Source organism: Podarcis raffonei, chromosome 15 (genome assembly GCF_027172205.1).
Source record: "Podarcis raffonei isolate rPodRaf1 chromosome 15, rPodRaf1.pri, whole genome shotgun sequence".
NCBI classification, from domain to species: domain Eukaryota; kingdom Metazoa; phylum Chordata; class Lepidosauria; order Squamata; family Lacertidae; genus Podarcis; species Podarcis raffonei.
The window spans coordinates 4,549,151-4,561,697 of NC_070616.1; the positions used below are offsets into that span (position 1 = coordinate 4,549,151).

At 48.1% G+C, this 12,547-nt stretch overlaps 1 protein-coding gene across 3 annotated transcripts in view; it reads left to right on the forward strand.

The window, feature by feature from the left end:
- The window catches only part of VMP1 (vacuole membrane protein 1), a 112,174-nt gene that overhangs the window by 41,923 nt on the left and 57,704 nt on the right, over window positions 1–12,547 (forward strand). For all 3 annotated transcript variants that reach the window (XM_053367062.1, XM_053367060.1, XM_053367061.1), the window contains exon 7: window positions 10,006–10,137. In XM_053367062.1, the coding sequence (XP_053223037.1) occupies window positions 10,006–10,137 (132 nt within the window). The remainder of the gene's footprint in view (window positions 1–10,005; window positions 10,138–12,547) is intronic.

Genomic DNA, 12,547 nt, shown 5'->3' on the forward strand with positions numbered 1-12,547 from the left:
CTCTCTCTCTCTCTCTCTCTCTCTCTCTCCTTGCTTGCAGTGATTCACACTCCCTCTAGAAATTTTGATTTTATATGCAAGTGTGTGCAGATTAAGATGTTTTAAAAAATCAATTAAGGTCTGCCTTATTTGCATTTTCAAAGTGTATTCCGTGTTGTTGTTTTATTCTTCTTTATATAGACAATCCACTTGCATTACAAATAACAGCTTTGACAGTTCCCTTCCCCAATGTGCTTGCTTGCAGTTTTAAAATAGGCACAGGGAAAGAAAAGAAAATGGGAAATAGTGAAATTATTTCACCTACGTCTAGCATTGACTTAGTGACAATAAAGCAGCCTTCCCCAGGCAGGTACTCTCCAGAGGCTGACGGCCTCTCAGCTCCCCTCAGCCCCAGGCAGGATGGCCAGTGGTCAGGTTTATGAGGGGAGCTGAGAAGGCTGCAGTAAGATATAGATGAGCGTGTGTTCATAGGTGTGTGTAGCATGACAATGAACAGGTATTAGATGGGAGGGTGAGTGTGTGACATGATGTTTGAAACAGGAGTCTCGGGCAGAACCAAGAGCCCCCACACGTTGCTAATTCAATTTCCTTTATGAATCACTTTCTATGTTGCGTCTTGAAGGAATCTAACAACAGAAACATCGGCTGGAAAAACACATGTAGAACAACTTAGTATGTAAAACCAATTAAAAGGATTCCCCGCCCCCCCCATATATATATTTATACAGTTTCAAATCCATTGGCAGATAAATAACTGGACATCAGGCCTGCCATGTTGGTTGGTGGTGTTTATGGTCTTGAAAAACCAAAAAGAAAGAAAGAAAGAAAGAAAGGGAATAATCCAGCGCAGATACAGACTGGGGTTAAAACCTCCACTTGTTGAGAACAGGAGGTCTTCATAGGTCTTCATTAGAGTCGGGGACCTGTTTCGGTACATGATGGGAGGGCGGACCACGGGGCGAATACTGCCACACTCAAGGCCCAATTCATCACATGGAACAGATCTCCTAATGAGAGACAACATACACAGGAGGCCCTTTCCCGCAGACCACAGTGATCCCATTGGGTAGATAAGGAGTGGCTAGTTGTCTCGCAGCAGCAGGAAGAGCCACAGACACATTAAGCCAGAGATTGGGCACTGCTTAACTGATGGGGAGCCACTGCCAAGATGGGTGTGATGCCCATAACAGCTGACATGCTTTGCGGCGCCCCCTGCCTTGCCTGCATCCTCTTCCAAGGCCTCCTGGCTAAAGGATGCTCCCGAGAAAAAGCGGATGCAGGGTATCCTGGCAGTTGCTGCTGCTGCTGACGACGTCACAGGGTGTCATGCGAATTTTGTCTTCCCCTGGAGGGGAGGCTTGCTGTTAGCTGATTTCACAACATGTTTTCCCCTCCCCTTGTGTGAGTGTGCAGGCACTGCCTTTTGATTTCCTGTAAACTAAACGATGCTGGCAGCTGTATGTGTGTATGGGCATCTCAAAATGCACCCCTCCTTTGTCCCAATTGGAAGGAGGCACGTGCTCACAGAGTACAGCGGCTTCTGTTTCTTTCTGATCGCTAAGTCAGACTGTACCTGCTCTTCCCATAACTCATCGCTGGTTAACGCTTCCACGTGTTTTTATAACAAGGATGGGGGGGAATTGGGGAAGGTCTGAACTCTCACTGTCACCTAACACTGCCCACCCGTCCCCCATCTCCCATCTCCCACTGTTAAGAACCCCTTCCTTAAAAACAGTCAGTCCCCCCCAATCCTGCCTGAATAAAACAGTTTTCACCTACCAAAGGAAAGGCAACAAGGAGGGAGGGGGTCTAGCCTCTCAGAAAGGAAGTTCCAAAACCTGGGAGCCACCACCAAGAAGGCTGTGCCCTGCATCCCTGTCTTTGAGGGTGGCGGGGCTGAGAGAAGGGCCTCCCCTCAAGATCTCAGAGCCTGGGCAGGTTCATATTGGAGAATACGGTGCTTCAGATAGATAGCCTGGGCCGAAGCCCTATAAAGCCCTGTGAATCATGCCCGGAAAGAGACCAGTAGCCAGTGAGCTGTTGTAACAAGGGTGTTATATGCTCCTTATAACCAGCCCTGGTCAACAGTGAATAGACCAGCACAGCTGAGGCGCAACCCCAAAGGAGACTGGGGATTGTGATGAGGGAGGTGCCCTGCTTCAAGTTGTGGGTTTGGGGGGAAGAGAGTTAGGAAGAGTCCCTTGTGTGGCTTGAGGGGCACTCCCTGATGAGAGGAAGGCACACTGGGGTGGAAGACAGCAATCCCAATTGCAGTCGGGAACCGTGCATCTGTGTGATTGATGGGTGACCATTCGTTCTGGTGTTTTTATGCTGTTCTGTCAGCGAATGGTCTGCTTCTTTTGTCGCAGAGGGGAGGGAGTGATGCCTGACAGGCATTTGGTGATGGAGATGGGATACATTGGAGTGGCTGAGGGGATAATACGTGTGCGTTTGTGTATTTGTGGATGTGTGGGAGGTGTGGGAGTAGAGTGGGTTGGGTGATATTGGATGAGTAGAAGAAAGCGCATGATTTATGTACATGTAAGACAGAATTTTGGTGTGATGCATATGTGTTAGTGGGACGAAGGTTGTCTATTGCGTGTCAGGCTCTGCCTTGGCAAGAGGGAAGAGGGAAGGAGTTCCTGACTCTAGAGCTGTTTTCAAAATATGCTTCTGCATGTTTGATTTTGTGTGGTGGGAGGATTTTATTGTTTTGTATTTTACTTTTCTCTAGTTTTTCAGTTTCACTGTATTTATTTTGTAAATTATTATTATTATTATTATTATTATTATTATCATCATTATTATCATTATTATTTATTGCATTTATATCCCTCCTTTTCCTCCAAGGAGCTCAAAGTGGTGTATATATTTCTCCCCCTCATTTAATCCCCCTGTGAGGTAGGTTAGGCCGAGAGGCAGTGACTGGTCACCCAGCGAGAGCTTCATGGCTGAGTGAGGACTGGAACCCAGGTCTCCTGGGCCAGCACCACTTAGAGAATGTCCTAGTATTAAGCAGTATAGAAACAGATAAAAGAATAAAATAAAGAAACGAACTATAATGAAAAATAAAGCGATCATACCCCCACCCTGGAAAAAACCAAACCCATCCTCTTTTCTTCCATTGAGAAACACAAATCAAGGCTCCAATCCTAGCCCCACTTTCCTTGGGAGTAACTCCCATTGAATTCTCAGTAGAGACTGTTAGGATTGCACCGTAAGGCCGGTGCTATTTTGCTTTTGTGAAATTCCTGGGATTCTTTTTTAAAGGTGCGCATGCACAGAAATATTTGCTCACATGCCCAGAGCGGAAGGAGATAGCAGAGGGCAGAAGAAGAGTGATGGGGACAGACAGAAACATCCCGGAGATGCATCCCATCAGTTTCTGCCCACTGGCGTGGCCTTCAAGGGACAGAACAGCATTGAGCACCCATGTCTAGAAAAAATAAATTAAGGGAAGGTGTAGAAGCCATTGTGTCAGACCTGCACAGTCTGGCCTTTATGATCCGTTTGCGATATACTGTACAACCCCTTTCTGGAAGCACTCTATGCATGAGTTTCTTAGAAAGTTTCTCATGAAACGGTTGGGATTGAGGCCAGGTCTAAAAATGTAGCGGAAGTAAGTAAAAAAAAAATCCGCTTGCAAGCGGAATATTAGCACATTATATTCCCCCATAGAGCTGAAGGAGGAAGTGGGAAAGAGTGTCACTCTTCCCACTTCCTCCGTCGTCTTTTTGAAGGAGAAGAAGGGAAGTCACTTTCGCCACCTTGTGGTGATGACGGCAGTGAGTGAAGGACTCATGGTTCCTGGACACCAAGTTGGCAACCCCTCGATTAGGGTTTCAGGGTTGCAGTTTAAACAAATGGTTTGATCTTATAGATCTTTTTGTCTACCGCCTTGGAGGCACTGGAACCCAAAAGACAAGTTAGCAATCTTTTAACTAGAATAATAAAAAATAATTGACATTGGAGAGGCATAACACTATGCACCCCTCAGTCCTTCCACCTCATTCTGCTGCTTTTTGCAGAAACAGATGTAATTTCCAAGTAAACTGGCTTTTGGTCTGGCAGTGGCGTAGCGTGGGTTGTCAGCACCCGGAGCAAGGCAAGTAATTTGCGCCCCCTAACCCTGAGTGAGCCAGGTAGGGGCAGAGAGCTGCGAGTGCCCCCCCAGATGTTGCGCCCAGTGCGGCCGGGCCCCCCAGCACCCCCCATGCTACGCCACTGTGGTCTGGATGTTTGGGGTATGAGGGGAAAGCTGGCATGGGGAATAGATATACAAGGGCAGCCATTCCCGTGGATCATGGAGGAGGGTGCCCACTGCACCTCTGCATGAGTCCATGCTCTTGGCATGCCGCGTCCCAATCAGCCTCTGGGAGCAAGCAATTTGCTCCTGTGTTTCTTCCACGGGGAGTGACTGGACTGCACAGATTGCAGAGATGCCCCAGAGATGCCTATCCTCCAGGGGCCAGAGTGGTTACTTGTACAGGTGGGTTCAGGGGGTGGGGGGTCTCACTCTTAAAAGTAGGAGTGAGAAGGGTCTTCAGTTTAAGGTGGGGAGGGAGTGCTTAAGCTCTCAGAAGTTTGGGAAATGCTGTAATAGGGGGATCTGTTCTATGGGCTCATATGATCGCTGTGCTCATCTGAGTTGTTTTGCAACTCTCGGCATGTGACCCAGCTAATTCAGGGAAAGTTCACTTCCAGTACGTGCAAGGCAATCTTCCCCCCCCCCTTCGGTTAGCAACACAAAGCCCAAATAAAGTGGCATGCTTTCTTTCTTTCTTTTTTCAGTGGAGCAACATGGTTTTTATTTTTTATTTTTTGCCGTTTGCATCATCACCCCGAGAGAATTTTAAAAACTTTTTTTCCCAAACGGATTGTTTGGATGGGGAGGGAGTGGAAATAGCTGCCACTTGTTTTCAGGCTCACGCTTTGAATCGGCAGCAGCGAACTGGAAGATTACAGCATTGTCCACAGCGAACCCGTTTAACGGCTCCTTTTGTTCTCCCCAAAGGGCGGAATGAAAAGTTATTCTTCCCACTCGGGAACAGCTCTTTCCTCTCTCTGTGGGCACACTTCCCCGGGGTGTGGGGATGCGATAAATAAGAAGGTGTGTAAGGGGGGTTGTGGGGCACAGGGCTGCAGGTTTTGATAGTAGCCTTCTGTAATTTGCATTGTCCAGATCTGTAGTTAGAGAGAGGAGTTAAATAGAGGAAGCCATTAGGATGGTTTTTATAATTTGCTTTGCACAATTAGCTGCATGCCTGTCAGTGCTCAGTTGGAGTTTTCACTAGGGCTCACCCCACCCTGGCAGCTGAGTATTATTCCATCTGCATCAGTTACTGATTTACAAACATTGGAAGCTGCCTCTATGTCTGTTCTAGGATTGGGGAACCTCAGGCCCTCCAGACCTTTCTCTTCGGCCCTCAGAACTCACCCCAAACCACAAGTTTCACTGGTTCTGCTTGACACCCCCAGTGGTTTCCCCCTCCCTTAATTTACATTAGTTGTCCCACCCACCTTTGCTTCTGGTCCACCCACTCGTGGCATGTGGCCCTCAGAAAGTTGAGCAGAAGGAAATGTGGCCCTCAGGCTGGAAAAAGGTTCCCCTCCCCTGATCTAGTGAAGAGTATGTGCATGCCTATGCTGGTACAGTGGTACCTCGGGTTACGTATGCTTGAGGTTACATACGCTTCAGGTTACAGACTCCGCTAACCCAGAAATAGTGCTTCAGGTTAAGAACTTTGCTTCAGGATGAGAACAGAAATCATGCTCCGGTGGCGCGGCAGCAGCAGGAGGCCCCATTAGCTAAAGTGGTGCTTCAGGTTAAGAACAGTTTCAGGTTAAGTACAGACCTCCGGAACGAATTAAGTACTTAACCCGAGGTACCACTGTATTGTTTACTCTGACTGGCAGAGGATGGTGGTTTTTATTTTGGCGCAACAGGTCCAAACTACCATCATTTAGGCACCTCTGAAGATACTGTTGCCCCGTTGAGAAGAACGATGCCCAATTTGGCACAATGGATCTGACCTGCGCCATTTTAGATGCCTCTCAAGATACTGTCCCCAAACTTGGCACCAGGTTTCCTGAGGCAGAGGCAGCAGTCTTCGTCTACATTTGGACGCCGGGCGCCATTTTGAATCAGTGGCAGACCGAATTAACCCTAATGAAACATTAGCTGCCCCCTCATAAAAACTGATTTGGGACCAGGTCACGTCAGAGCCCTGGGTTTTGTGCAGCCCCAAAACTCACAGATGACACTGTCAATTCAAACATCACAAATTTGGGGTGTTTCTTTGAATTTCCAGGCATTCCTAGGCACTCCATGCTAGCTTATTTTATATAAATATTTATATACTGCTATTCTTTAAATATATATATATATTGGAGTAGTTTACTGCAGTTATATGGGCGGAATAACCCCCCCTTGTGAAAGTGGTGGGTCATGTTGTGTGTGTGTGTGGTTTCTCTTTTGTCACCTCCCTGGTGTGTAACCTGGCTGGCTGGCTGGCTTTGAGTCATTTGCAGCCAGCTTCCTCTAAGGTGGGGAGCTGGGGGTTTTCTGTGGTTTATCTGCTCCCTGCCTGTGGGTTGTGTGGCTGAACCTGAGAAGGTCTCCTTGAACAAATAGTGTTGCGTTTGGAGGCAGGTGGTGTTTTGCCCCTCCCTTGATCTCTTAATTTGTGTAGATTGCGGGTATGTAATCTGCACTTCCCATAAGCATTTCTTGTGCAACGTTTTATTTAGAAATTCATTTAGGGCTGGTTCACACATTGCCCAGTTATTGAAGAGGCATGTCAACACCTCTTGCTTCCTCATACAAAGGACGGTGGTGATGTTTGGCCTAAATTCCAAATCCGACCCTCCGGAACTTTCTACCTGGCCCTTGAAACTCTCTTCAGCCACCTGGCCCAGCCCCGCTTTGCAGCCTGAGTTATTTTTTGGCTGACTAGACTGTGCCTTTCAACTCTGATAACACCTCATGCTGGTCTGGATAGAGCATAGAAAGGGATCTGTAAGAAACTAACCAACTGAAATCCACATTCATTGCTCTGGATTCATTTCTCATTGCATACCCTCCAACACTTTGAAACCATCTTCCTGGATGCCATCTTCTCATTTTTTTATTGTGAGAGAATGGCGGCCATTTTGGTTACCATGATCTCATGCAATTTCATGCTGCGGTTGCCTCCCCACAAAAGCAGGGGGGTTTTCCGGGCGCTGTGCCAAAATGGGCTCCATTTTCTAGCGGTAAAAAATGGAGTGTCCATTTTCCAGGACACTTGTGCCGTATGTCATTTCCCTTTTGCTTCTGGCTCCACCCACTTTTAGCATGTGGCCCTTGGAAGATTGCCCTGAATAGAAGGTGGCCCTCTGGTTGTAACAAAATTCCCGTTTCTGATATTCTTCCCATATATATATGGGAATGAACACACACACAAACACATGTATGAATGAATCAAGGATTATATGGTTCAAGAGTGTACATGTTGACCACATTGCTTGCTACGTATATATTCTGATGAGGGGCCCTCACCCCCAAGAAACCCATTGCAGGATCATCAGCTAGTAGGCAATCTAGAACCATTCTCCTTGGCATGTATAGTGTCCAAAATCAACCCCAAAACCCTGTCCTGCGGGCCTAAGAGACAGATTGGAATATCGGATGGCCCACAAAACCTGCTCCCCTCCCCTCTGCCCGCAATGCAAATGATCTGCATCTGGATAATAATGGGAAAATTAAAATAAAACAAACCACGAGAGCCATGTGGGTGGGTGGTGTATTGCTTTGTGTGTGTTTTCCTTCCTTAACAGGACACAGGCCTTAGACTTAACTGCTAAGGTTTTAGAAAGTAGAATTCTTTTTTGAAAATGTTTTTCTTTCAAACCAACCTGATGATATTTTGCTAAGGGTACACAAAGCAGCTGCGACTCACTCCGTATCCCCACCGCCACCGCCACCACCAGCAGCAGCTGCCTGTGGGAGGGGAACAAAGGAGGCCAAACAACTATAGAGTTTTGCTTGAAAAGGAGCCCTATAAAAGCGTTTGTCACTCAGCGGCGGCTCCGAGCAGAGACATCTGCCTCTGTGGCCGAGGTGGACCCCTCCTCCTGCCAGCTGTCCGATTCTTCTCCCTACCTTCCCTGCCTTTCTGAGCCACTGCTTGAATCGGATCCAAGCTTCCTCTTCCGTTAACCTTTGATTAGCCAGATGGCCCGTGCGGGGCTCTTGCGTGCGTGGAAACCCACCTCTCCCCCCACACACACAAACACACAAAAAAAGAGAGAGGTGTGCTTTTTAACCGCCAGGGTGAAGCAATCTGTTTGCTGTTGGGTGCTTTTGTCCTGAGAAAACAAATTACCTGCTTCTCCTTTGTGGCAGAACTTCTAAAAAAGTCAGCCGTGGTTATTTCCTGTTAATGGTTGCGAGGCCGTAAAAGGTGGGGGGATGTAAAGTCTTGAGGGATTCTCCAGTTCATTGGATGGTGTGCTTCCGGCCCTCCATTCATTGTTGGACTACAACTCCCATCAGCCCCTGCCAGCTTGCCCCAATGGTCAGAATGATGGGAGTTGTAGTTATAGAATCATGGAATTGTACAGTTGAGAGGTACCCTCAACTAGCCTCCTATCCCTGTAACCTCTGGGGATGGGAACTTGGGGAAGCTGCCTGGGAGATGCAAAAGGCACCCACCGTTGTCTGCAAGAGCATGACGTTGGCCTCTTCCAAGTCGCAGGGCATGCAGTTGGCCCACACGTCCCACTCGGGCTTCCAGTAGAATAGGAGGAGGAGGACTTCGCAGGACAGGACATACCCAGTGATGCACAGGGCCCTTCTGCACCCTTTAGTCTTGTAGCCAAATATATCCTGGGGTGGAGGGAGGGGAGATAGTTGTATATCAGTATCAATGTCCCTGCATCATCAGAACTGCAGGTGGAGGAAATGAACAGAGAGAAGTGTTTCTCCCTCTCGCATAATCAGTGCCAGATTTACGTATAAGCTAAACAAGGTACAGCTCAGGGCCCCACTCTCTTGGGGGCCCCCAAAAAATGTACAGGGGAAAAAGCACTGGGTGTACATTTCCAAAATAGAAGATAAAAAACAAATAAAATAAAACCTACATGCAAAAAAAAAACCCCAAAAAACCCCTAGCCTCCCATCCACACATCCCACCAAATGGAGTGCTTGTCATGTGTGCTTTTGTGCATGGAGAAAGTAGACAGAGATATGTTTTCCTCCCTCTGTCATAACACTAGAACTCACAGGTCTCCAGTAAAGCTGAATGTTGGACCAGGAAAGGAAAGTCCACCACCCAGGGCATAATTAACCTATGGAACTCACTCCCACAGGAGGCAGTGATGGCCACAAACTTTCACAGGTTTAAAAGACAACTGGATGAATTCTCTCGGTGGTTACTAACTGTGGTGGCTCGGCTCTGCCTCCATGGTCAGGAACAGTAATGTTCCTGAAGACCAACTGCTGCAAAACACGGGAGGGGAGAGGGTTCTTGTGCTCAGGTGCTGCTTGCAGGTTTGCCACAGTCACCTGGGTGGCCAATGTGGGAACAGGATGCTGGACTAGTTGAACCTAGTCCATCAGGCTTGTCTTACTTTCTTATATTCTTTTGTGTGTGTTGTATTTGATGGTGGAATTGAGAATGCACAATGGTGCCGTTGTTTTGGGACTTTGGGGCAGAAGCCTAGGGTACCACTCAGCAGAATGTGCAAGCCCTCTCCCTTAAGACAAGTGTTGTTGTTGTTAATATCCTGCCCATCTAAAGAGGGTCCCCCATAAATACATTAAGGCCAGAGTCTAAAGTGACTTAACTGCACCACTGAGGATGTACTGGAATAGGAAGATACAGGGTTGGGTTCCCCATGAAATCTGCTGGATGGCATTGTCCAAATTGTGCCACCTTCCAGCACAATTTGCTTGAGTGGAGGGAAATGCTCATTCCTTTGTTGCTGTTGTTTTCTCCCCCTCCTCCATCCCCCCCCATCCAGGGTGCCGGCACAGCCATTGGGGAGCTGCCTCCGTACTTCATGGCCAGAGCGGCCCGTCTCTCTGGAGAGGAGCCTGACGATGAGGAGTATCAGGAATTTGAGGAGATGCTGGAACACGCTCAGACCGCACAGGTAGGGTCAGGGGCGGAGAGAAAGACAACTCAGGTTGCGTCTAAAGGTGAACCTACCTAATTCACATGCTCCAAAAACAGTAACAGGAACCAAAGCGCAGCCACCTTTTAAAATTTGCCCTTCTCTGACCTTTTCAGGGAAGCTGTCCAGTCAAGTGATGTTTGCAAGAATGCATATACTGGGGTAAAGGGTGCATTTAAAAGGCATATGTCAGTAAAAATAACATACAAAACTGCATTGGGTTGGGGAAAATTCCTTTGCAAAAAGTTCCATATTGGACAGAATCGCAGACAAATGTGTCTGTTAGGATAAATTTGTACTAAAGTGCTGGTGCTGGGCGCATTTTTATTATGACCAACTGATGTGGAAAACTTAATATTGGAAAAATGAGAAACTGTGAAAAGACCAAAATGGGCAGGTACACACACAGGTAAAGGCACCCAAGAGCATCATTTTGCCACAGGCAAGGTGTTGCAACTGACTTAAGTCCTACTCACAGTAGACCCACTGAAGTCATTGCTAACTAAAGCTGGATGCAGGTAGGTAGCTTTGTTGGTCTGACGCAGTTGAAATAAAAATAAAAATAAATTGTCCAGTAGCGCCTTATAGATCAACTAAGTTTGTTCTGGTATAAGCTTTCATGTGCATGCACACTTATGGATGCTGGATGCAGACTGTTAACTTCTTTGCATAAGGTGATGTCAGGGAACTGCCATCGGAACGAGAGGAGGAGGAGGGGCTCCACGACGATGCTGGAGAGGGGCCAAGTAGGGAGAGAGGCAGGTCTCCTGTTGGGGGAAAAAATCAGCGCGACACCAGGGATGGAGGGGGGCCAATGGGGGAAGCGGAGAGCAGGCTCAGAGACTCTTCACTGGACACCAGCGGAGAGAGCACAGGTCCTCCGCTACCCACGCCCACCCTGCGCAGAAGGCTTCCGCGCAGGGAGGCTAGGAGGAGACTGGGCGTCAAAGAACTTTTATGTTGGAAAAGGTTGAAGAAACGCCCACTGTCGGATTCTGCCAGCGACTGAACAGCCACGAAGTGAGGGGCTGTCCAGTCAGGAAAGGTTTAACCAGGCCACCTAGCCAGGAGTGGCGGCAACTTACGCACGAGCAACCTCATAACCATTATAGGTGAGAAGAAGCATGGGACACACTTTCAAGTATACAGTCTAGAAATGGCTGTCTTTAAGGAAGGTACTGTGGAACAAAGAGGTAGGCCAAGGCTACCTCCAGGGTTGTTGGACTCCCATCAGCCACAGCCAGTCAGGGGATGATGGGATCAGGAGTCCAGCGACGTCTAGAAAGCCACAGGTTTTCCCCATCCCTGATCTTAGCGCCAGCAATTCCTACCTCTTGCATGCGAGAGGTGGAAGAATGCCTCTGTTTAGAAGACACATCCCATCCGGAGAGAGGGAAACACTGCTGTGTGGTGGGGACCCAGATGCTCCTGGTCTCTAGTTCTCAGCAGTCCCAGCACGGCCAGCAGTCAGGGATGATGGGAGTTGTAGTCGAACAACACCCAGTCCCTGAGGTAGAGGAATGGAGGAAGAGTCATAGAATTGTAGAGTTGGAAGAGGAGGTGTTGGCCTTGATTTAGCAGGATGAGTTGAGATGTGAGGACGAGTGAGGAGAGACAGAAGGGTAGTTTAATTTGCTTGTCTGGGTTGTAGAAATGTATTCACAAGGTAACTTTGGAACAGACCAGGCCAATGTGTTTTTTAGGCCCGAATCACTGAAAAATGGTTACTTTCTTCCCTCCCACCCCCAGTTTTTACAATGGTGCGTTAGTGGAATCAGAATGAGGCACAGTGGAGGAAGAGCCTAGGAAGATTCATGCTGGCTGAAGGCCAGCCAACACAGGTTAGAAGGCTCCACCAGACCTTCAGGGTCCTTAGCTCTAAACCCTGTCCATCCTCAGGAAGTTTATGTTCTGCATCTCAATCCCTGATCTCAATCCCTTGCATGTCCATTTAAAACAATCAGGTGCCTGGTGATGTGAAAAGGTCCTTATCTCCTTGATAGTCAGGGAGAGCCGCTGCCATTCAGAGTAGACTACACAGGGCTGGGTGGACAAATAGTCCAGCGTGATATGAGGTCAGCCTGTTTTCCATATGCCCCCATGCCCCTGTGACTTCATAGCAGAAGCAGTTGCCTCTCATTCCTGACTGATGCTGGATGAGATCAGCCTTGAGTCTAATCCACTTAGGGCAGCAGTGAGCTTCCTTCCTTTGCCCCTGCGAGCTACACACACAGTATCACAAGACATTGTAAGAACAGCAGACGGGCGCCTGCTGGATCAGGCCAAAGGCCTGGATCTAGCCCATCATCCTGTTCTCACAGTGGTCAAGCAGATGCCCCCACGAGAAGCCTGCAGGCAGGATCCGAGCGCAGCAGCTCTCCTCTCCCTG